The sequence below is a fragment of the Hemicordylus capensis genome, chromosome 2 (genome assembly GCF_027244095.1).
Source record: "Hemicordylus capensis ecotype Gifberg chromosome 2, rHemCap1.1.pri, whole genome shotgun sequence".
NCBI lineage: Eukaryota > Metazoa > Chordata > Lepidosauria > Squamata > Cordylidae > Hemicordylus > Hemicordylus capensis.
The window spans coordinates 173,856,204-173,880,775 of record NC_069658.1 but is presented as its reverse complement, the minus strand read 5'-3'; the positions used below and the strand labels follow the sequence as shown (position 1 = coordinate 173,880,775).

General features: G+C 43.9%; 1 protein-coding gene across 5 annotated transcripts in view; it reads left to right on the top strand.

The window, feature by feature from the left end:
- Positions 1-9,932, top strand: part of KANK2 (KN motif and ankyrin repeat domains 2) — a 106,598-nt gene extending 96,666 nt beyond the window's left edge. For all 5 annotated transcript variants that reach the window (XM_053291873.1, XM_053291867.1, XM_053291870.1 and 2 more), the window contains 6 exons: positions 229-316; positions 777-996; positions 1,770-1,912; positions 2,368-2,568; positions 4,462-4,560; positions 7,475-9,932. In XM_053291873.1, coding sequence (XP_053147848.1) covers positions 229-316; positions 777-996; positions 1,770-1,912; positions 2,368-2,568; positions 4,462-4,560; positions 7,475-7,534 — 811 coding nt within the window. In that variant the 3' untranslated portion in view covers positions 7,535-9,932. The remainder of the gene's footprint in view (positions 1-228; positions 317-776; positions 997-1,769; positions 1,913-2,367; positions 2,569-4,461; positions 4,561-7,474) is intronic.
- The last annotated feature ends 14,640 nt before the right edge of the window (positions 9,933-24,572 follow it).

Genomic DNA, 24,572 nt, shown 5'->3' with positions numbered 1-24,572 from the left:
AATACAGTTCCTTTTTCTGTTTTTAATATGTAAGCCACCAGTGAGAGCTAGTGGTTGGTCATGACCGATATGCACATCTGTCATTTCATTTGCAAAGCGAGACTTGCACCACAACTGAAGAATTCACTGTGAAGTATTTTTAATGTAATCCCTGTCTTCACCCTCAGAGAAACTCTTTTCTTCTGTATGAAAACTAATCTATCTTCTCTATCTGTCTACGCATCCCAGGATGGGACTCAGCAAGGAGCTGCTTTCAGCCTGTGAAGTCCTGCAGAAGTATCTCAAGAGTCCTGATACACACATGGATGAAGAGATGGTAGGTCTGTCTGTCTGTCTATAGTTCTGCCGAATAGAGGAGATACTGAATTGCTAATGTAGCAATTTGTGAAGTCCACAGAGTATATATGCCCCACTGCAGAGGCTGCTGGTTCTATGGGCTGGGATTTATTCCATTAGCAAGTAAATATCATTTGACCCTATCCAGATGGAGAGCAGAATCTGATAGAAGTGACCTCTTTTCCCATCCAATGGAACTTGAAATCTCTGCACATAAATCATCTCTACTCTTTCAGACCCAGAATTCCTAGGGCTCCTTAGGGATGCCATGATGGTTTAAAGAGAGCTTGTCATATACATGTGGCAGAGGAAGTTTATAAAGGTGAAAATGTTCAAGGGCACCCACAGTATTTAGCTGTGAAGAAAGAAAACAGAAGTGAGACACCTAACAGCTTCATCCCTGACAGTGGTTCTTTTTTCTTCTTCTCACATTGCTATAGAAACTAGCATATACCACAGTGCTTCACTGCTGGTTGAGACTTTCCTGCCACAAAGATGCCAACCCAGAATCCGTCTCTCAGTATATGGCTGCATTCCAGGCCTTCTCTCCTCAACTGCTGGAGTTCATAATCAATATGGCTGACGCCAATGGGAACACAGCCCTCCATTACACAGTCTCACATTCCAACTTTCCTGTGGTCACACAGCTTCTCGAAACAGGTAGGAAATTGGGGTGGTCTGGAATCCTTTGAGGAGGACTGGTCCTTCCAGGCAAACCCTGATTAGGGCAGCATTTTGCCACCGCAAAAGGGACTTTCCTTTCCTTGCACCACCTTGACGCTTGTGCTTTGGCTGTTGAAGATTTCCAGAACTCTGTGTGGGCAAAGTGCTGCATGCCATATGAGCTTAAGCACATTGTTGTTTTGGAAGGTGAGATGTCCAGCACAGCAATGTATTTATTTGTTATATTGGTATGTGCCCATTCTCCATGAAGCTCAGAGTGGTATTTTAACCCCACTACAATCCTGTGAGATAAGAGAAGCCGAAGGGAAAGACATTTGCCCAAGGCCACTTACTGAGTTCATGGCTGAATGGGGAATTGAAGCTGGATTTCTCATATCAGAACCACCACTCCACACTGCTCAGAGGGTCAATGGGCAAGGACCTGAGAGTTTTATTCCCCGGAGGAGCAGCTGGACTAACATAAGGGAAAGGGATGCAAAGATGGATCTGTATTTGCTGATGGCTGTGCAAGAAGCAAGGGGAGGGAGATCCAGGCTACACATGACCACTATTATTATTACTAAATAATAATAATAATAATAATAATAATAATAATATAATATATTATATACATTGTGTACACATTAGGAAGGTGTCTGCTTGAGCAGCCCAAGCATGGAACTAGCTATTATTGGATCTTCCTCTTTAGAGGTTTCTGAAAGCAGGCCAGGAAAGGAGCTAGGCCATTAGCATTTCCCTTCCTCTTCTAGGTTTGTGCCATGTGGACCAGCAGAACAAAGCTGGCTACACGGCCATCATGCTGACAGCACTGGCTGCCTCCCGCTCAGAAAGTGATATGGAGACCATTGTGCAGCTGCTGAAAATGGGCAACGTTAATGCCAAAGCCAGTCAGGTACCCAAAGGGCCAGCAGTTTCTTGAAGGTGGGATGGATGCAGAAGTCATAGAAGGATTCTGTTTTTGCCAGGGTGGGATGCTCAGACCTGCCAGCCCTTCCCTCTTTGCAGAGGCGGGGGGCATGTGCCTGATTTTATGGTTGACTCTGCTCTGCGCACACGCAGATGCTGATTTTGAAATCAGATCCCCTATCTTTGCATTTGTTCTAAGAACTTTTGTCTTCACAGTGCTTTTGGCATGGAAGGAAATCACTGCAGGAGACGAGCTTGCCTAAGCAAGGCACTTTGCAAGACAGCTGAGCTACCCTCTTGTGCCACATCTTTTCAGCATTTCTTTTCCTAATAGACTATTTTGTGGGCACTGAGGAAGGGTTTCTATGGGCCAGACATGGGAGCAGGCTTCCCCTCCGTATTTAGCTCCAGCTCACACCTTTTCTTCCCCACCCTCTCCAGGCTGGCCAGACTGCACTGATGTTGGCTGTCAGCCATGGGCGTCTCGATATGGTGCGTGCCTTGTTAGCTAGTGAAGCAGATGTCAACCTGCAAGATGATGATGGGTCCACGGCGCTGATGTGTGCTTGTGAACACGGCCATGCTGACATCGTTCGCCTGCTGCTGGCCACGCCTGGCTGTGATGTCGCCCTTTCCGACAATGTGAGTCCTGCCTGTGCTGTTGCTGCAGTTGGCCAGTAGAGGGAGCTCTTTGGCTGTTTCAGTGAGGGGCTTCCCTGTCCTGGCTTCTGCTTGCCCAGTGTAATAAAATATCCAAGCAGCTTTCCAGGATGTTTTTAAGCCTGTGGTGTGAAAGCCCCATGCATCAGCTTGATAACCAACGTTGAGCAGCTGTGCCATAGTGTTGTGCAGGAATGGACAAAGTTGCAGTCCCAGTGCATTTTCCCACCAGGCTTTCAACAGGAATGCTAGTTGCCAAAGCTCAGATTTGTCAGCTTTTAAGCCATTGTATTGGCTAAGTCTGTTTAACTCATAATTAATATAAAATAGCAGTCACTTAATCGTCCATTCACTTCGCTGAATGTTTAGAGTAAATTGTGCCGTCGAGTCAGTGTCGACTCCTGGCAACCACAGAGCCCTGTGGTTTTCTTTGGTAGAATACAGGAGGGGTTTACCATGGCCATCTCCCACACAGTATGAGATGATGCCTTTCAGCATCTTCTCATATCACTGCTGCCCGATATAGGAGTTTTCCTTAGTCTGGGAAACATACCAGCTGGGATTCGAACTGGCAACCTTTTGCTCCCTCGGCAAGTTACTTCCCCACTGTGCTATTAGGTGGCTCTATGTTTAGAGTAGACCCACTGAAATAATAGTACTTAAATTATAGTGCAATCCTATGCATGTCTACTGAATTCAATGGGGCTTACTCCCAGGTAAGTGGGTAGTAATTGCATAACCTTGTAACAGAGCCCCCCAAATAATTGCATCAATCTAAGTGGGTGTCCATGGGATATGGCATGACTATGGGGACTATCATGGAGAGCACCTGCACTTCTGAATTTGCAGCTGCACCACTGTTGAGCAGTACTTCATCTGAGCCAGGATACAGTACTAGAATGGCTGCAGCAGTAATAAAGGAGTGTGTGCCTTTGAGCATGTGGAATGGTATCTTACCCTCACTACTGACTACCCACAGCTAGCATCACTTTGCTCCTTGACAGGTCCAAGCTTCAGTACCTTTCTTTTTGGAAACTGAGCACTGAAATGAATGTAACATAAAAACATAAGAAGAGCTCTGCTGGATCAAAGGCCTTTTCTGTAGCATCCTGTTTCCCACAGTGGCCCATCAGATGCCACTGGGAAGCCCACAAGCAGAAGATGACGCCATGCCCCCTCTCCTTCTGTTGCTTTCCTGCAACTAGTATTCAGAGGGCTGTAGCCTCTGAACCTCGAGGTAGCCTGCAGTCATCAAGGACTGATGGACTTTGCCTTGCGTTAATGGTCCAGTCCCTTTTTAAAGCCATCTTAGCTAGCAGATATCACATGACTTGGCAGCAAATTCCATAAATCAGTTATGTCTCAAGAAGTAGTCTCTCTTTATTTGCATAGTTACTGCCTGATTTGCCTATCCAATTCAGGTTGTCCTCCTCTACCCTCCTTCTCCTGCCCAGCACCAGCATCCTGGGTCCAGGAGAGGCCTTCTTCACTAGTAGTCCATCTAAGTCCCAGAGAAGTCCAGCAAAATCTAGCTACATGTCCATAAGAGAATGAAAATTGCTCTGTTGGACCAGGTCAGATGTTGAAAAGTCCAGCATTATGTATCCAGCAGTGGCCAGTCAGATGCCTTCAGCTGTTTACAAGTGGTGCTTCCCCTGTTGCTTGTTCCGCCCCTTCAAAGGTACAAGGAGCCTCAGTTTAGCTATCATGGCCAATAGACCTAGGCAACTAGTAGATCCATATAACCCAGGCACCATATCCTAAATTCCAGAAACACAGAGCCTTGGTGAGGGGTGGGTGAGCTGGATCCCTTCCTGTCTGTTCCCACTTGACAGAATCAATGGCAGTGATCTTGTCTCCATGTGTCTCCTGCAGGATGGCAGCACAGCTCTCTCCATTGCGCTGGAAGCAGGCCAGAATGATATCGCCATCATGCTGTATGCTCATCTGAACTTTGCCAAATCCACATCTCCGGTGAGTTGGCATGTAACCTCAAGGAGTGGCAGGGCAGAGGCTGGTGGTATCTGGTCCAGCAAAGATCCCCTACAAAGGTTTCACAAGGACCCACTCCCAAACTATTCTTTCTTAGAGAATGCTGAGGCATTCTCTAAGTGTGTCCCACCCAATTGCCAAAAAATGTTAATAGCCCTCCTCTACATTCCCACCCCATCATCATCTTTCCCAACAGATAACCTTTTGTCCCCCCGCCCCCAGTGTTCACTAGAGACTTCTGCCAGAAGGCACAATCTGTAGCTAGTGGAACAGAGTTGCAAGTCTCGCAGGGCAGAGGCTGGGGTGCTAATGGTATGCTAAGAAAAGAGTATTTAACTAGCAGCTAATAACAGAGTAAGAAGCCAGTGTGGTTTGTAAATGCAGGCGGGAGCCACACTGGAGCCACACTTTGCCAAAATGTCAAAATCAACCAATGTCGTCTTCTTAAACTGGAGTCCCCTCGTTCACTGTACTCCACCTTAGTTGTTCAGTTTGGCTTCTAGACTGGTTCTGGGACTAAAACTTTTGTTGCCCCAGTGAGTGACCAGGAGAGGAGAGAGAGGGAGCATGGCCCTGTTTCTTGGTGCTTTGAGTGGTTTTCAGAACTATTTACCATCTGCGCCATCTGTGTTGAGGGTTGGAATTATGGTGTTAAGAGTGGCTCCACAACTAATCCACAGGTAGATGTCAGAGGGTAGTGTTCCGCCACATGGGAGTTATTCTGTGGCATTCTGCAGGTTTCCATTTTGTCTCCCATGCTGTTTAGTTATTGCATGATTCTGTTGGAAGAGGAGGTTCAGAGACTTGGAGTGCGTTGTTGATACCCAACTGTAATTATTCACCTCAAATCTATGTGAGGGTGTCTGGAGATAGTTATGGGTTGAATGAGAGTGAATCAGTTCAAGCTCAGCCCATTTAAGAGGGAGTTATTATGAGAGAGAAAAAACTTTCCTCTAGAATAGGTGGTTTACCTTGTTCTGGACGGGATCACACTCCACCTTAAGGATCAGGTTTTCCTTTCTGCCAACAGCACCCTCTCCTGGATAGTGGGGAATTAGCCACTGTCACAACTAATTTGATAGCTTCCTAGCTTGATGCCTTTCATGTGCTTTGCATGGGGCTACCCTCTAACAAACCTGGAAAACTGCATTTGGTCCAGATTTCAACTGTCTATCTTATTAGTGGTATGATACAAAGTCATTAGTGGTGTGATACAAAGTCTATCACACCACTAAGAAGAGATCTGTACTAGGTACCAGTTTAGTTCCCAGGTTCATTTCTTTTAAAGCCCTGTGTGTATCCTAGGCTCAGGGTAGCTCAGGGAACACCTTCTTCAGAGCCAGCGTGGTGTAGTGGCTAGAGTCCTGGACTAGGTCCGGGGAGACCCGAGTTCAAATCCCCATTCAACCATGATACTTGCTGGCTGTCTCTGGGCCAATCACTTCTCTCTCAGCCTAACCTACTTCACAGGGTTGTTGTGAGGAGAAACCTAAGTATGTAGTACACTCTGGGCTCCTTGGAGGAAGCGCGGGATATAAAATGTAATTAATAAATTAAAAAATAAAATAAAATATGTACTTCCTTGTGTACATACAGGGGACCCAGGGAGCATAACTTCAACTACCTTTTTCTTTGGAGGTCACTAGAAATGAGTCTTCTCTGCCCTTCAAATGTTAACAGCAGCAGTAAGGAAGCTGCCTATCTGTGCCATGTGGTTGTCACAACATTGTGTGCTGTTTGTGCTGTTGTCCCATGTGCCTATCCTGTGCACCTGGCACCACAGAGATAGGTCCAATCACACAGGTCCTTTCCATGTCATCATCACCTGACCAAGATCAAGGGCAATGGTCAGGTTAAGAGGGCACATGTGATTGGTTCTATTCACATGGTGCTGGGTCTTTAAACGTAACAGCAGCATTGTAGGATTGAAACCATAGATAAGCCGTTCCCAGGCCACTACCATTTATTTATTCATTCGAGAGCACTTATGGCAGTATATTCCTTGTGGAACTTCTCTTAAGAGAGGCCAACCAGGCCCAGTCTATTAGAGCCCCTAGGAAATTAGCGAAAATATTTATTTTATCCTAGGTTTTTGGAGATTGTTGAGCTAGCTCCCAGTTTTATACTGGATGGATATTCTGGCTGCTGTTTTTATTTGGATTGTTCTATGTTTTCCCTCTTAACTATTTCATGTATCTTGTTTTATGGAAGTTGTTCCATATTTGTATTTAAAGTTGCTTACGATGATTAAGAGTTTAGACTGGCTGCTAGTTTCTCACCCAAATAAACAAATCTGGATGTTTAAAACTTGGGAAATTGAGGTATAAAGCTGCTAATATTTGGAAGCTTCACATATAGATCCTCATGCTGCAAATACAGATGTTCACATTGGTTTTGGCGTCTTGAAGAATGACGCCATTCATTTGCCATGAATGTGAGGAGTGAAGATATAGAAGGGTAAGGAACTGCAGCCTAAGTGATAGATCCCCTCCCCTGCCCACCCGGTTTCAAGATTGCAAAGCTGCTTTGAAATAATGGAATATAAACATATTAAATATTGATTGGGACCTTCTAGTCATTTTCAGAAACACCCTAGCCATCTTTTGATATGCTTCCCATATCAAAATAAGTTACTTCTCATAAGTAACTTCTCTGGCTGAATTATTTATCTCTCTGTATCCTGGTTTTTCCTCTGTGCACATGGGGCATAACCCTAGTCCCACAATGACTGCTGTGCAGATGGAGCTGTGGATGTGCAGGGAACTGTTGATAATGATCCTCGCAGAGTTTCAATTGTTATCAAACAAGGGAAGGTCTGCGAGAGGACTCAGGAAGCTAAATGAGGCAAGGCAAGGAGCTGTTTTAATTAAAACTAATCATGAAATGTCCTTTTCAGGGGACCCCGAAGCAACTGAGGCCTGAGAATGCCACAGCAATGTCCAGCGATGCTCAGTGATGCAGAAGGGGATGGTGGCATTTCTTGCTAGAGTCGGAGGTTTTCTCTCTTCACTTTTGAAGAAGTGCTTGAAGGCTTGTCAAGGACTAGGGAAGAAAAGCATCTAACAGTACATTACGTCAAGCATGTAAATTTCCTAAGAAATGCCGTCTGTTCCTCAGCCTCCTCCACCCCCTTCATTAGCTGGAATTTCCCCCATCTGCTGTACTCCCCCAAGGCAGCTTGCCTTCCAGCAAGAGGAGATGTGGACTTCAGGCCACTGTCTGAGAAGTCTTGAGGTTTAGCCAGCTAAGCTTGATCAGTGGTGATTCTGCCTGTCAGTGAGCCAAACAGAAGGATCAAGCAAAGGGCTTCTGGATGCAGCTTCTCGGCCAACTTAAAGGCTTTTCTGCTTTGACTTTTGTTTTCTTGTTTCTCCAAACCTATTGCTGGAGCAAGGGGTTCTGCAAAGTATGAAATAAAGGCTGCACGAGTGCACATCTGGTGGTGGCTGTGCAGAAAGAGCATTGGGAGAGGCTGCTGCAGTCTAGAACTGTGGTTGAAGAGGCTGGTGTTCTGGAGATTCTACCTATTGTAGAGAGGCCACATGGACTCTAGGCTTGTACGTCTGCCACATTCCCCTTGAGTGATCTTGCCTTCTCCTTATCCCAGTTCCTTCTCTCTCTTTAAAATGAGACTGACAGTATTTTTTTTAATAGAGGCCACTGAAGGGGTATCTCTCTAAAGCAACTCCATGCAAAAGAGGTTTTATTTTCTTTTTCTTTAAGGACCAGAAATCTTTGCTTAAACATGAATTTACTTGAAATAATGTTTGAAAGCCATGACCTTTTGAGGAGTGGGCTAGAAGGATTTCTGTTTGCCCCCCAAATAATAATGTAAAATGGCAATACAAGCAATGTTGAAATAGAACTGAAGTCAGTTTTTCACACCAAGTTTAAAGTTAGTGTATTATACAAATTTGGCAAAATGTGAATTCTCACTGCTTTAGGTTAACTTTGCACGTGAACCATGGGGCTATTAAAGACATGTATTATGTTTAAGACTACCCATAACTGGCCTCAACTGCAGAGAGCTTGCACAAGGAGTTGAGAGGGAAAGTGTGTGGTTGTGCAGCTCTGTTTCTTTTAAACAGAGCCTGCGCAGGAGATTGAACTTTTCCCAGCAGATTGAACCTTTCATCCAGAATGCTCTCTTTTACCCAGAATTAGCTCTCTGTCAGGGGCTCTGTACAATCTCATTTACTGATGTGAGACACTAAGGTCTGAAGATAATTTGCCTGACATTATTTGCCTAACTATTGAAATAGCAAGCTTCAAACTAGGCAACCCTGTCACGTTTCTGTTCCTTTTCCTTTCCTTTTTTTTTTAAAGCAGCAAATTCATTCATGGCTGCTCCTCAAAGAACACTAGTATTTCATTGGCTGTGCAAGTCACAACCCTCTTCACTTACTTCTTTGGGTTTAAAATGCCAAATTTTACTTCCGTTTTTTGTAACCCGTGAGTGACGTCCAGGCTAAGATTGCATGCACAGGAAAACATTTTGCATGTGCAATAAGAAAGGGGCATTTTGGCCAATCTGCCCTTGCCTCTGCAGCCCTTTGTACCTCCTAAAATATATCCCTGGGAGTGGCAAAAGCCTTAGGGACTTTTTTTTTCAGTGGCGGGGAGGCAGAGGACTGAAGAAGGAAGGAGGGAATTAGTGAAAATCACCTCTACCCTGTTGCATGCATGAAACGTTTCTCAGCACACTCAACATTAGGCTGGATGTCGGCCAGTGGCCTGATAACGAGCATCAAATATTAATAAGAAACAATGAACCATGATGGTTTTTTTTTTAAAAAAATGCCAATCATTTGAAATAATAAAAAAGTTACATCCTATTTTTATATAAATAAATATATATTATATATTAATATACACCAAAAAAAGGATTATATATAAATTATTTTAGTGCACATTGTTAGGGATTCTAGAGGAGCCAACGTCCAAAATGTGGAGGAGTGGGTGGGCAGAATGCTGTCTTCGCTCCAAATCTGCTAGCTGATACCTTTGCACAGTTTATATTCTGCCTTGTGTAAAAGCCATTAGAAAGTAGTTGGGCTATAAACAACTGTTTATCTGGAGCCAGTTGGCTCTTGTGTTGCTCTAAACACACCGGTGGTACAAGTATTTCTTCCTTATGGCCATTTTCTGTTGCTGCCCTCAAAGCAGACATTTTGAATTGGCCACAGGAGATTTTAGAAGTTGCATGTCTTTAGAAGTGCATCTGAATCTTTTGTATTTTGGATATCGTCTCATATACATTTCATCTATTTTGTGGTTGCCATATGATGATATGTTTTCACTTTTTCAACGAAGTTAATGTCATTTATAATCATTAAAGAAATAATGTTATCAGAGATGACTGGTTCTGGTTCTGGTGGTTAAACAAGCTCTTCTGGTACGGCAGCTTGTTGCCAGGAGTGGGCATGGGGGCGGGGGGGAGGTCATACATTTGAATTGTGTTTTTTCCTCCTGCGGGAATGTGTTCTGAGTTTCATGGAGCAGTAAATTGATTCAATAAACTTGTTTCAGTGTTGAATATGAAAAACATGAACCATTTTAGTATGGGTCCAGTATCTGCCTGCAGAGCTTTAGTGTCCAATGTGCCCCTGACACAAAAACATGCACACTGACCAGCCCTCACAGCTGTACCAGACAAACGGCTGTCTCCAGGCAGCATGCAGGAGCAGGGCTGGATGGGAGGCAGAGGCACAAATGGCGCTGCTGGGCTCTCCACCCCTGCCCAGCTTGTGAGGGTAAGCTGCTGTTTCCGGACGCAGAGTGCACAGGAGTAGTCTGGGTCTTGGCACAGTCTCTGGCTTCTCCACTACCACCACATCCTAGGATGAGGAAGTCAGAAAGGCAAGTCCAACCCAAGAGTTCCTGTTTTCTTAAGCAACTCTCCTTTTTCTCCCATGCTGCCCCTTATGTCTGGCATTCCCTGGGTTCACTTGCGTGATGCCTCCTTCGTTCAAATCTCTCCTTAAAGCCCACTTTTTCTGTGAAACCTTTGGCACAACCCCTTCGTCTCAATACCTTACTGTACTACTAAGATGAGGTACATGTACATTAAATAATGGCATATTCTTCGGTGTTTACCGCTCCTCATCTCCCCCGTGAGAATCTATGCTGGTCTTGTGGTAGCAAGCATGACTTGTCCCCTTACTAAGCAGGGTCCACCCTGGTTGCATCTGGATGGGAAACTAGAAGTGTGAGCACTATAAGATATTATTCCCCTAATGGGATGGAGCCGCTCTGGGAAGAACATCTAGATTCCAAGTTCCCTCCCTGGCTTCTCCAAGATAGGGCTGAGAGAGATTCCTGCCTGCAACCTTGGAGAAGCCGTTGCCAGTCTGAAGACAATATTGAGCTAGATAGACTAGTGATCTGACTCAGTATATGGCAGCCTCCTATGTTCCTATGGTGAGTTCCTCTGTGAGCTCCTTGTGGCAGGGGCCTGTCCTCTCATCTGTTAAGTTTTGTCAATATGGTTGCTGATATACATAATAATATTAATAGTAATTATTTTATTTTATTTTCATAGGTCACAGCTTTTGATAATACAAGCCTGAAAGGAAATAGTAGGGACATGCTATCGTCCTCCTTATCAAAACACTGAGGATGACCTAGAGTTGGAAAAGGCAGTCAAGGAGGCGTCAAAGAGAGGCAGGGCTGTAGTAAAGGGTGACTTCATTTACCCTCACATAGACTGGGTAAAGTCACATTTTTTTATTTTTTTATTTTTACATTTATATCCCGCTCTTCCTCCAAGGAGCCCAGAGCAGTGTACTACATACTTGAGTTTCTCTTTCACAACAACCCTGTGAAGTAGGTTAGGCTGAGAGAGAAGTGACTGGCCTAGAGTCATCCAGCTAGTATCATGGCTGAATGGGGAATTGCAGGTAGTGACAAAGAGGCCAGATTTCTACATATGTTAAGTAACTGTGCCTCTCTTTGATGCCAGACAACATTAGCATGTCCCTATTAATATATTTCCTTTCAGGCTTTGTGTTATCAAAAGTTGTTATTTATTTATGTGGAACCAACCAGAGAGAAGGTGATCTTGGCCTTAATCCCGAGTGTTGCTTAGGACCTGGTGTGAGATTTCAGTGCCATGGTACTTTTGGGGAACAGTGACCATAGTGCAACCCAATTTGGCATATATGCAAAACTTGCCTAGGAAGTCTAACACTTTGAACTTCAGTAGAAGGAGCTTCTCCAAAATGAGGGTACTGGTAAAAAGAAAGCTGAAAGGGGAAGTTAGGAGGGTCAATTTGCTCCAGAAAGCATGGAGTTTATTTAAAAATCACAATAATGGAAGTTCAGTTAGAATGTATACTAAAAATGAAGAAAGGGACCAGGAAGATGCCAGCATGGCTAACATATAGCTATAAAAGGGAAGAACACTTCCTTCAGAAAACTGAAGTCTTGCCCAAATGAAGAGAGCAGAAAGGAACACAAACTCTGGCAAAAGAAATGCAAGTGATACAAAAAGAGAGTTTGAGGAACATATAGCTAAAAGTATTAGGGGAATGATAAAAACTTTAAATACACCAGTAGCAGGAAACCTGCTAGGGAGGTAGCTGGACCATTAGATGATGAGGGAGTGAAAGGGATCATTGAAGAGATGGAGACTGCCAAGAAGCTGAATGAGTTGAGTTCTCATCTGTCCTCACGGCAAAGGATACTGAGTGTATATCTGTGCTGGCACCAAGTTTCTCGGGGATGGAGACTGAAGAATTGAGTCAAATATCGGTGATGAGAAATGATACAGTTCTAAACTGTATTGAAAAATTTAAAATTAACAAATCACTAGGGCCAGGTGGCATCCACCCAAGGGTTCTTAAAGAACTCAAATGTGAAATTGCTGACTGATCTAACAAAAATGTTTAACTTGTCCCTACAAACAGGCTCTGTACCTATTACAACTACAAACAGAAAAGTAGCCTACATTGGCTACCAGTATATTACATTATACTGGTTTTCAAAAAAGGGATCCAGGAAATTACAGGCCAGTTAGCATAACTTCTGTTCTGGGTAAATTGATAGAAAGCATAATTAATGATAAAATTGTTAAACATATGACATGAGTGGATTGGTAACTGGTTGAATGGCAGGGAGGAATAAATGGACAGTTTTCACAATGGAGAGAAGTGGGGTCCCCCAAGGCTCTGTACTGGGTACAGTGTTTTTTAATTTATTCATAAATGATTTAGAAGTTGGAGAAAGAGCCAAATATGTAGGTGACACTAAACTATTTAGGGTAGTTTTCCCTAAATAGTTTAGGAGGATCTCTCCAAACTGGGTGAGTGGGTGACAAAATCGCAGATGCAAAGGGCATCCTAGAGGTGTATGGGTGCCTTGGTGACATAGCCCAGGGACATTCATTCCCCCCCGCCCCTTGTTCCATTGTCATGAAGCTCCTGTCTCTGTCTCCCAAAAAGGACATTGTAGAACTGGAAAAGGTACAGAAGAGGGCAACCAAGACAATCAAGGGGCTCTAGCACCTGCCTTATGAGGCAAGGCTGCAGCATCTGGGGGCATTTTTGTTTAGAAGAAAGGCAACTAAAAGGAGACATGATAGAGGTGTCTAAAATTATGCATGGTGCAGAGATTGGATAGGGATCATTTTTAATCCCTCTCTCACAACCCTAGAACCAAGGACCACCCCATGAAACGGTGCCATAAAATATAGGACCAACAAAAAGAAGTACTTTTTCACACCGCACATAATTAAACTGTGGAGCTCTTTGCCATGGTTTGTAGTGATGGCCACTAGCTTGGACAGCTTTAAAGGGGACTTAGACACATTTGTGGAGGACAGACCTATAGTCTTGCTGGCCACAGAGTGCAGGATGCCTCTGAATACCAGTTGCAGGGAAGGAACAGCAAAGAGGGGATCTCTTGCCAGAGGGCTGCTCAGAGGTATATGGAGGGCCACTGTGTGAAACAGGATGCTGGACCACAAGGGCCTTTCGCCTGATCTAGTGGAGCTTATGCTGGATCTTATGTTCTTTTGCAGGGCAAACAAGATTATTACTATTATTATTAATTATATTATGCTATTTACACACAGTCTACCAGATGTTATTGACTGGATTTAGTACTTTGGTTTTTCTTTAGTTATCCTAGACTCTTGGAAAGGGCCTGATAATTAAAGATATCATCGTAGGATTCATGCTGTCTCGAGTAGTGTGGCCTTCTGTAGTTGATGTGTTGTAATTTTATTGATGCCCAAGGTGTCAAGATGGTGTTCAAATTCTTTTGGTACTGCACCAAGAGCACCAACAACTATTGGCACCACTATTGTTTTCTTTTTCCAGAGCCGCTCAATTTCAATCTGAAGGTCCTTGTATTTAGTTATTTTCTCCAATTGCTTTTCGTCAACTTGTCTATCCCCTGGGACTGCAATATCAATTATCAGAACCTGATTGATGACTATCAGATCAGGCGTATTGTGTGCTAAATGCCTATCTGTTTGTATTTGAAAATCCCTAATAATAATAATAATAATAATAATAATAATAATAATAATAATTATTATTATTATTATTATTATTATTATTATTATTATTATTAAGGGATAACAGAATAGAAGACAAAGAAATAGAAAAATCACAAAATACAAAGATCAACAAATTGAAATTGAAAGGCTATGGCAGAAAAAGACCAAAATAATCTCAGTGGTAATTGGCGTGCAGTTCCAAAAGACCTTGAAGAGCACCTCTACACCATAGGAGCCACAGAAATCACCATCATCCAATTACAAAAAGCAGCTTTACTGGGAACAGCCTATATTCTGCAACGATATCTATAACAACATTAACAACAAAATTCAGCCATCCCAGGTCCTTGGGAAGGACTTGATGTCTGGATAAAACAAACCAGTCAATAACACCTGTCTGACTGTATAAATAAATAAATAATAATAATAATATATCACTTTATCCTTAAAAAGCTCAAAACAGTGCACAAAAATGTCTACAACAAAAACTACATGATGATCATTTCCAGTTAGCTCATTAGATATACAATTATTTAGATCAAATCTCAACAGTTTTTTAGAACTTTGCAATTTAGACCTTGCAGTTCTCAGTATCTGTCTCATGGTGGCAATGGTCTACCATTCCTTTAGCTGAGAGATGTCTTGGGGCTTCAGGCTAGAGCAGCCCACTTATGTCAGGGAGAACTGGTACAGTTCTGGAAAAGAACTGTACAAGCCACAAGGAAAGCACAGACCAGCTACAAAAGGCTGCTTCTGTGGAGAGTAAATGCATTTTGGAGTCACCAGGGCAACTCTGTCTGCCTGATTATTTCAATAATGAATACTACGACTAACAACCAACAACAGGAAAGAACTCCAAGCTAGAGCAGTACAGTGGTTAGTGTGCTGGACTAGACTGGGGATATCCAAGTTCAAATCCCCATTCAGCCACAAAAACTTACTGGGTGACTGTTGAACAGTCACATCTCTATCAGCATAACCTTCCTCAGAGGGCTGAATAAATGTAGCCATGTACACCACTCTGGGCTTCTTGGAGAAAGCATAGGCTATATGTATAAATATAAATATATATGTACAAGTAAATAAATCTATATTTACACAGTTAAAGCTACAAAAGTGGAGAACAAATGCATTCTGAAGTTACAAGGGCAGCTCTACCTGCCTATTTCAAAAGCATACATAAATAATAGAAAAACCACAGGTTTTTCAATGATGCTTGCTGCAGCTATGAACCATCTCCTATAACATCATGGGAAGCAAAGATGCATGGGGACACCCTATCCCTACTCCATACCTGCTGAACAGCTGGGTGCCATTTCCTGCCCACTTTAGGTGCCCACCACTTAGCCTGGGTGTCCATCCTAGTCAACAACAGATGTTTTTAAATACAGATAACTTCTGTAATCCTTGCCCAATGAACTATAACCCCCAGTGGACATATTAATGTTACAGATCCTGACCACAATCTAGAGAAAAACCTGGTTAGCTTTCTGCATAGCAAATGGATTTTTAAATTATTTCCCTTCCAACATAATCCATTCTCTACACCCACATAGAAAGCCACTCTACACCCACCACACCCACATGGAAAGCCACTTCTGCAATTATATGAAAAGCAGTTTGGACTCAGAAATCTATACATATGCCTTAAAAGAACTTTCTGGCCAGTTTCTAATCTAACTAGACCAGTCTTACACAGTTTGATATTCCTTCCAGAGTTTTATGGAATGTCACTTTGGGAATGGTCCATAATGCTCTGCATACAGATCAGATCAGAGAATATGGGAGAGAAAGCAATGGTTGTATTCCTTCCCTCTAAACAAATAAGCCAGCAAAAGATCAGACTTACCAACAGACAGCCACTACCTGCTCTCCAGCCAAAATGGTGATTGGATTTATAGCTGCTTCCCTCATACACACAAGGAAATCTTAAGTAAATTTAACCACAAGTTTATTCAGCAACAACTCCATTCCCTCCTTCTTCCCCTTCCCTCCTCCCACACACTCTCTAGGATCCCCCTTGGGACAAATGTCCAAACAAAAAGCAAAAGCTTACTGAATAGAATACAAATTTATTTAGAATACTAAAATAAAAAGGCTTCCCCACCCTCTGGGCACTCTGGCTGCCTGAGGAGTCAAGCAGCATGATGTATTGTGATTGGTGCCCAGGGCGTTTTAAGCTTCACCCACCTTCTGAAAATAAAAGAGAAGCCATGTAATTGGCTCCTGCCTGATTAATATTCAAGTTTGAAGAGCTCTTTGTATTCCTGTAATTGGTTACAAAATTCTGGTACCGTCACCCACCGGACATACACACTGGGACCAGGCTGCAGTCAGGGAAGAGGCACAGACAGGGAGGCAGACAGAGAAATTGATACAGAAGAAAGACAGAGGAGGTAAAATGAATGACAAATGTTTTCAGGTGGGCACCACCCACTCTGCCCTCAGGTAAGAGCCACCACAGTCATCCACGGTGATTCAAGATGGCATAGGTGTGAACGGTTGATGCACAAGTGGGCAAACTTGTGGAGTGCCTAACCAATTTGAACCAAATTTGGTGTGGGGAATTTCGAGTGAGTGACACATAAGGACATGGCATAGTTTGTGATTATGTCATCCACCCGAATTCAAGATGGTGGACATGTGAACATTTAAGGCTGAAGTGGGTTACTTTGTGAGGATAGTAATTATCAAATAAGATTATAGTGAAAAGAAAGTAGGCAGATTAGTCCTTACCAGAACAACTTTTAATTTATTCAGTACACCTTTTTAAAAACATCAAGATAACAATGGTAGCTGCTGCAATGATTGAGGCAAGTCGCCTCACTGCTTTGTTTTGAAAAGTCAAGGCAGTTGCTGTAAGGACACTAAATAAGAATATTGCTCCTGTGACTGTTCACATGATCTCTCTCTCTCTCTCTCTCTCTCTCTCACACACACACACACACACACACACACACACACAGAGCCCTTGGGTGCCGGACTAAAATTATACCATAGACAGCACCAACAGTTTTTGCTTGTAACAGTCACTGGAGTGGAACAGAGTACAGCTGTGCTCCCTACACTTTGAACAGGCAATCCTGACTTCATGTTATAAATTGGCAAGCAGAGGACAAAGACTTCTGACTGACTGCTTAGGGCTCTGTTGCCTGGTAGCTATCCCCTGATGAAATGGCTCAAAATGGGGCCCTGTTGCCCACATGGCCTTTCTGCTGGCTCCTAGAAGCTTCTCTGCTCATGTCTGGGACTACAGCAGGCCTGCTCAACCTAGGCCCCCAGCTGTTTTTGGACTACAACTCCCATAATCCCTAGCCACAGTAGCCAATTGCCAGGGATTATGGGAGTTGTAGGCCAACATCTGCAGGTGGGCCAAAGTTGAGCAGCCCTGAACTACAGGCTTGTCGTCCCACTCTTAACATGCTCACCGTTTGTTGGTACATGGGGACAGGTCACTTAGTAGGCAGTGAGACAATTAGCCCCAGGCTCACCAGCTATCACGTGAATCCAAGGGGATTAGCCTTGCACCTTTCCCTCTATTGGGGATGTCCCACACTTTGGTTGCCTCAAATAAGATAAACTAATCATCTCAGCAGGAAAACAGATAAGGCGCTGCTCCCCTCCACAACAAAAGAGGAAAATGGCCACAGAAACTCAGGAGATACACTCATTAAAAACCTGATCAGTTTACTGGGTCTTTTTGACCTGACAGATAAGCCCTTGCACGTCCATTCAGTCTATTTACATACAGGTTGCTCTTGACTATTTCATGCCATTGTGCTTACTGTAGTACAACCAAAAGACACTAGATTATTTTGCGATCCACAGAAATTCCCCCACTCAGGCAGGAGGAGTGGTCAGGATTTGCCCTAGGGCACATTTTGGGCTATAACTAGCCTTAGTTACATGAACCAGTCTGCTTCCTTTGGCCTCTACACTGTGGAGTCACCTACTGTCCGGGCGATAGAACTGACACCCGCCACAACATCAGGCCGTGTATTACTCTTCATGCCATTCCTACTCCCAGTCAACAGGTCAGCCTTCTTCTCTGGCCTGATCTGTGCAACATGCCTTGCTGCTACGAGAAGCTGGCCACATGAGACCAGACCCCTCTGATTTACCCCTGCTGCCTAACCCCTAAATGGTGTTTGGTTCTCCACTGCTGCCTCCTGGCCAATTCCTGAGGAAAGAGGTCCTTCAGTTGCATAAAGAAGGAGCGAGGTAGCAAATTAATCACTGCACCCCTATGCCTGTTCTTTCCTAACTCCCAAAACCTGTTTCTCTAAAGCCTTCTTTCTCTAACCAGCCTGGAATCATCTAACTTGGAAACCAAGCTAAATTGCCTCTTACAAGCTACCTGGTTAATGTCTGCGATGTATTTTAGTAATACGTAGTAATAATATTGCCTTAACTCTTTTTTTCCACTGTACCCTTAGCCCTTCAATAAAGTGATGATTGTATTCATGAATCTTAACTACTCTCTGTCAGTTCATTTCCACTGGACCAGAACTTTGCACAAATTTATTCTGACTTGCGGCTCCTACATCCTAGTTTGCTAATTTCCCCACACAAGCTGGAATGCAGTTAGGGATGCTCACCAGTCACCTTGGAGCAGTTCCATGAACAGCCCTGCCTAACAAAAAGATCACCTGTCCATACAGCACACCAGGGGCATAGCTATAATTGATTCACAGGCCCCCCAGCTTCACCCATCCCTATTTTCTTCATTATCTCTCTCACTCTAAGGGGCTGCCAGGGAGAGGGGCAAACATGGCCCCCTCTTCCCTAGCTACGCCCCTGCAGCACAGAGTTATTCTATACAGAACAACATTCAAAGAGATCACCTGCTCATATTGGTTTCTGTGCCTGCATAGGGTATCCACTAGCAAACCAAAGCAAAGCTATTATTTCAGACCATTAGCCAACAAAAGATCACTTGATTTGCATCATTGCTAAATAAATAGAAGTAGAGAGCAAAAATGGGGCAGATTGTTTCAGTCTCAATGCCTGCAGGAAATGCATTGGGCTGAATGTTAAGACAGCACAATGTGCATTTGTATTCCTTCTTGGTACAGAGACTTCAGAGCCAGGCTGTCAAAGTTCCACTGATTTCAAAGGGACTAACATACACAGTGAATGCTTTGTATCTTTGTCAGCTTGCACCCTAGAATCTTGTTTCTTGCTGCCTGTCGCACTCAAAGTAACATAAACCATTCTTCTTCTTAAAGTGCAAGATTCTCTTACATCAAAAATCAGGCTAAAAAACCATCCATTTCTGCCCTGTATCTCTGAGCACTGTCCTCTGCTCCTACCAATTATAGTTACTTACTATTATTGTTACTTACTACCCTATTTCATTGTAGTCTAACTCAGGACCTGGAAGGAGCAACATAAAACCTGCAAGAGAGAGAGAGAGAACACACTATGTATCCTTCTCTGATGTAACGGTTTCTCAAACTTGATTTATCTGTCTTCATCCCCAGAAGGACTTCTAAGCATTGCCTTACAAAGTAGTACTTCTCTTCTGAGGATATTGCAGTTTACCAGCATTCAGAACAGCAACATTTAGTTGATGGGAAAATGTAGTTCTTCACCTCCAGCTAGTATATATATAAGGCATCTTCTAAAACCTTAGATGTGCAGCTGGACAAATTTTGCGCAGTGCAAAAAAGCCTAATGGAGTTCAATAAGGGAGTAGGTTATTTCAGAAAAAGAAACAGTATGTTGAAGCATGAGCACGTTGGAATTTTAAGTTCCTTCACATTCACATTGGAAGTTCCTGTGAAGCAGCTGCTACTACCAAAGCCTTTCCTTGTGCTGGAGCAAAGTTCTGATTTGGTCCCAAGAGGAGAAGGTGTTGGGTTGCTTCATCTTTACTTTTGCAGATAAGACAATCATGAAGCAGGCCAGCTAGAAGGTGCCTAAACTCACAGAATTCAGCAATGTGGCAAAGCTCAGGCAAATAAACTGCTATACCTTTGCTCTGTCTTTTTGGTTGGTGTCTCTCTCTATTTTAAAAAACATATTGCCCACTGATGGCCGTGGGCAAAAATTTGCTTTCAACAGGGCTACAAGTTCAGCATATGATATGGTGTTTGATAAGGCTGGTGTAGTAAGTTAATGAGTGATGGTGAATATTTTAGCCCCACAGTCAGCAGGCAAGAATCACACATTTCTGGTTTTTCTATTCCATCAGCTTCCAAATAATAAGAGAGCTTTTCAGCATATAGGTCCCATGAAGCTGGCTGGCTCACAAGGGGCTCTTCAATATGGTCTCATGCTGTCAATAGCAGAACTGAGGAGAGGAGAAAAGGGTGGGGGGATAATCTTTCTGCACAGCCTAGCTCCTGGGTTTCTGTCATAATTCAAAAGGTGTCTTCTGGCAGGAGAAATATCACCTTTGTCACCAAAAAAACAGGCACAGGACTGCTTGTGTATTATGGGTTGAAAGGTAAAACAGCAGTTTATCATGTTATTACTCCCAACCCCACCACTTTCTGTGGCTTCTTAAATATTTCCCTTGTTCTAGAAGGGGCATTTTAAAACTCAGAATTGCCTGCTGAACAAGTGAGTCAGGTTTTTACTGAATCCGTGGGGAAGTGATAAAGTTATGAGGAGCAGATGTTGAAAAGCAGACATAAAATCCCAAGACAACCGTTGGGACTGCCCCCATCCCTGGCCATACTTATAATGGGATATTTTACATCCAAATAGCAAGCCCAGACTATGCTAAAATTCTTCGGGAAAGGTCTCTTTAGGTGGTCTGTGTTTCATACTACACACTTTCATAAGTTTGTCCAAATACATATTTTTTGAATTACTATAGTTTAAGAAAATAGCTTATATGGTAATGTCAAATTCTGACACGCTCAGTTCAGTAGGAATATTTATGAGGATAAAAGGGGAAGATAGAAAGGTGGTGCGGCACAAACAGTCTCTGCCCTTGTTGTCTTTAGACATGCAAACAGCTGTGAAGGGTCTCTGCCAGCCAGGGCTAGCGGGTGAAATCTTTCCTCTCTCTCAGATAAGGTGAAATGTCTTGAAAATAAAAGGATAGCCATTACACTTGAACGATTTAGCTTATGTCTCTGAAGTAAATGGGCAGAAAGATTTGAGGGGCTATCACAACATTATTTTCTCCCCCCCCAGCATTTTCTGGGAACCACAGCTTGTGGTGTCCATTACACCCTTAAGGCAGGCAGGCAGGCAGGCAGGCAGGACAAAACTTGGAGCTTGTAGCACAAAACTAGCACAAACACTCTTGTAATGGACTTTGGAGGTTTATTTACTTATTGCTTGCTCAAATAAAAGCTTTTTGAGGCAGAGCTCTCAAACACAGACATTATCATCTAACCTTGTAAACATTCAGAATGATTTACAGCAAACAGCTTATTTTCCCCACCTCCACCCCATCAATGCCCCATTTGCAGCCCTCTATTTTCCCTCTCCCTAAAGCTGCAGTCTGACAGTCTTTTAATGCACACCACCTGTCTACAATATGGGGAGGGGAAGGGGAAGAGCAGAAAACATGGATAGGGCAGCATGGCTATTTCCTCCAATAATTACATGGCAATTGGTTAGGGACTAGGGAGCTCCCTGGTAGCCTGAGGACAGGTTCCTGCCAGTGGCCACCAATCCTACTACTGCCAATGATGTCAGATGCAGAGGGTGTGTCCATCACCTGGAAGGGGCTGCTGGACAGCCGGCCCCTCTCCTACTCCTTCCTGGTCAGCACTTCTTTGCCAGCTGGGTGTTTTTTCCCTTTGACACACAGAGAGCACCCAGCCAGAAAATGAAGTGCCAACTGGGAACGAACTAGAGAGGCGCCACACAGCCACCCCTTCTGGGTGCTGACCAAGATCCTTGTGTTGGCATGCTGAGTGAGGGAGAGAAAGCAAGCACCCAGCTGCTCCTTCATTCACTGGCTGGAAAGGAGTGGGAGAGGGACTGTGCCTCGTATCCCCAGCTTTGTTTGCTGGCAACAAGGGGGATGCCTAAGGGGGTGGGGAGTGAAAGGGGCACCATGGTGCCCCCATGTCCCAACCCCAGGGACATTTTCCTTGCTTGTCCAATAGTGGCTATGTCTCTGGAACTGTATTATTTGAAAACTATCTATATGAAAATCTCTCTTCCCTGCTTCCCACACCAGTCATCCGGTGAAGACTCTCCATGTCTCTACCTACAGAACAGTGACTGTGAATCCCAACCATCCTAATTGCAGTTTGTGCTTTTTTTTTTTTTTTTTAAAGAGAGGACAGAGTTCTAGCTTGTCAAAAGTACACAAAAACAAATAAGACAGCTTGAGGCAAAACATGATCTTTATATAGTTATTTGGCATGGATATCAGACATTTATGTTTTTGTTTTTATCAATTATCAGTTATAGTTATTATTTATTCCACCTTTCTGCCTCAAATAGGGCACTCAAAGTGGCTTACACTTACTACTGAACCTCATAGCTTAGTCCTCATTGCTGAGACAGTAAGAAAACTGGGATACATATTAGGCAGAAACTATGCACAATTGTTGTCGTCCCCCCACCCCACCCCATGGGATATCCACTTGGACATCATGCCTTACTCTACTGCCTGCTGTGGAGAAAATGCTCCTCTTTTAAAAAGCAATTTTGTACCAGTGGTCTTGACTGTATGTTTGAATGCTATGAAGAAAAACTATTTCCCACATGCTTGTTACTTGTTCATCCTACCTTGTAAGCAAGGGGGTGACTCTGGGCCAGTCACGTCTCTCTCAGCCTAACCTACTTCACAGGGTTGTTGTGAAAGAGAAACTCAAGTATGTAGTACACCGCTCTGGGCTCCTTGGAGGAAGAGCGGGATATAAATGTAATAAAATAATAATAATAATTTTGGGTGGTTTTTGCCCTGCAGCAAGAAGGGAGGCTGGAGGCAACGACTAAGAGAGGCCTACTTGCTGCATTCCTGGCAAGATTTTAAGGTGGTGATGGCAGCAGTAACTTCAAGCAACCTGAGGGATTCTGTAATTGTAATAAACCAAGATTCACAAACCAAAAGTTCCCCACACACATGCAGAGCTAATGCTCCCTCAACACCCACCCACTGGCATGTCCCGATTTCTCAACTAAACAACTGCTGCCAGAATAGGACAGCACAGCAGTCACTGAAATGGGAACGCGACATGTCTGAGAAAAACAAAATTGCTGTTTTAAGAACAGAAGCAGCCAACTTTCCCCATTCAAAAGCTAATAGGTTTGTAATAGCCACTTAGGGCAACCCGTTTAAGCATTCTCACACTTCCAAGTTTGCAGGCTTATGCCTCAGGAGCTAATCAGCTGTTCTCAACTCAGAAGGAGCTGGCACTAGGCCTTGGCAGCTGCTGAATAAAGGTGAACTGTCGGTGGCCTTGGCGTGCAGCCTGGCTGGGGCAACTTGGCTCTGAAGACTGAGGGACTACAGCCAAGGAGGAGCTCTTGGAGAAAGAATTGCCAACAGTAACACCAGACCAGAGTCCATTCAGTTCTTCAGTCGGCCACAGCAGAGGCGGCAGCTGAGCAGAGCTGTGCTTCAGTGTGGCTCCCAGAGAGCACTTTTGGAATGGCGTTCTGTGCAGAAGCCAGGAGAGTAGCAGAGGCCGCTTGCTCTCAGCTGAACTACAAGTATCTGTTTGTGCTTGCAGCACAATTCCAAGGTTAGGGCAAGTTCACAGCCCATTCACCGTTTATTTTTTAACAGCGATAAATGTGTACACCCCAAAGAATGGCAACATCGTTGGCATTTTTCAGGATTTAAACCAGGGATGTGATTAGGGGGTGACCCATGGGGCTCAAGCACCAGTAAATTGCTCAGAGCCCAAAATCTCATCAGCCCTCTTCCATGACCTCTAGAAACACCTCTGATTCAATGAAAAGATCTACAAAAATGAAGAGTATTTCTACACTGTGAGCTACAGAGCCTCCTGCGGTGGAAAACAGGAGGACAGCTTTGGAGAGTCTGTTTCTTATGTGCTATGTGCTTATTCTTCATATGACTGCTGTATTGATATATGGAGCCTAACCTAGACAGACTTCTGCCTCCTTTGGAGGAAGGCGGGGCCAAGAAAGGTAGTCTTTTGCCACCTTCTCTCCCGACTCCCTCCCTCCCTCCTGACAGTCTGTCTCTCGGTAACTCACGGATGAGTGCTGCTGCTTGTTGCTTTGCTTTCTCATTCTTCAGTCAGTGTGCATGCCGTCCCTCCCAGTAAGTCTGCCCCTGCTGCCCACAGCCAGCCAGAGGAGCTCAGCACCGTGGGTAGCAGGCAGCCATTCACATCATTTGGTGAGAGAGCTTTCTCCACCATCCCACGCCGCCGTCGGTCAGCGGCGGCTTTAAACGTAAAAACAGAATAATATTTTTTTTTAAAGTGGTAAAGAAGTGGGAGAAATTGAGTCCCGAACAGGACAATAATTTCTCCCCCAGGAATGTCGGACATCCCGCACAGTGCAGGACAGTTAGCAACCCTTGGAAGAGGGAGAGAGC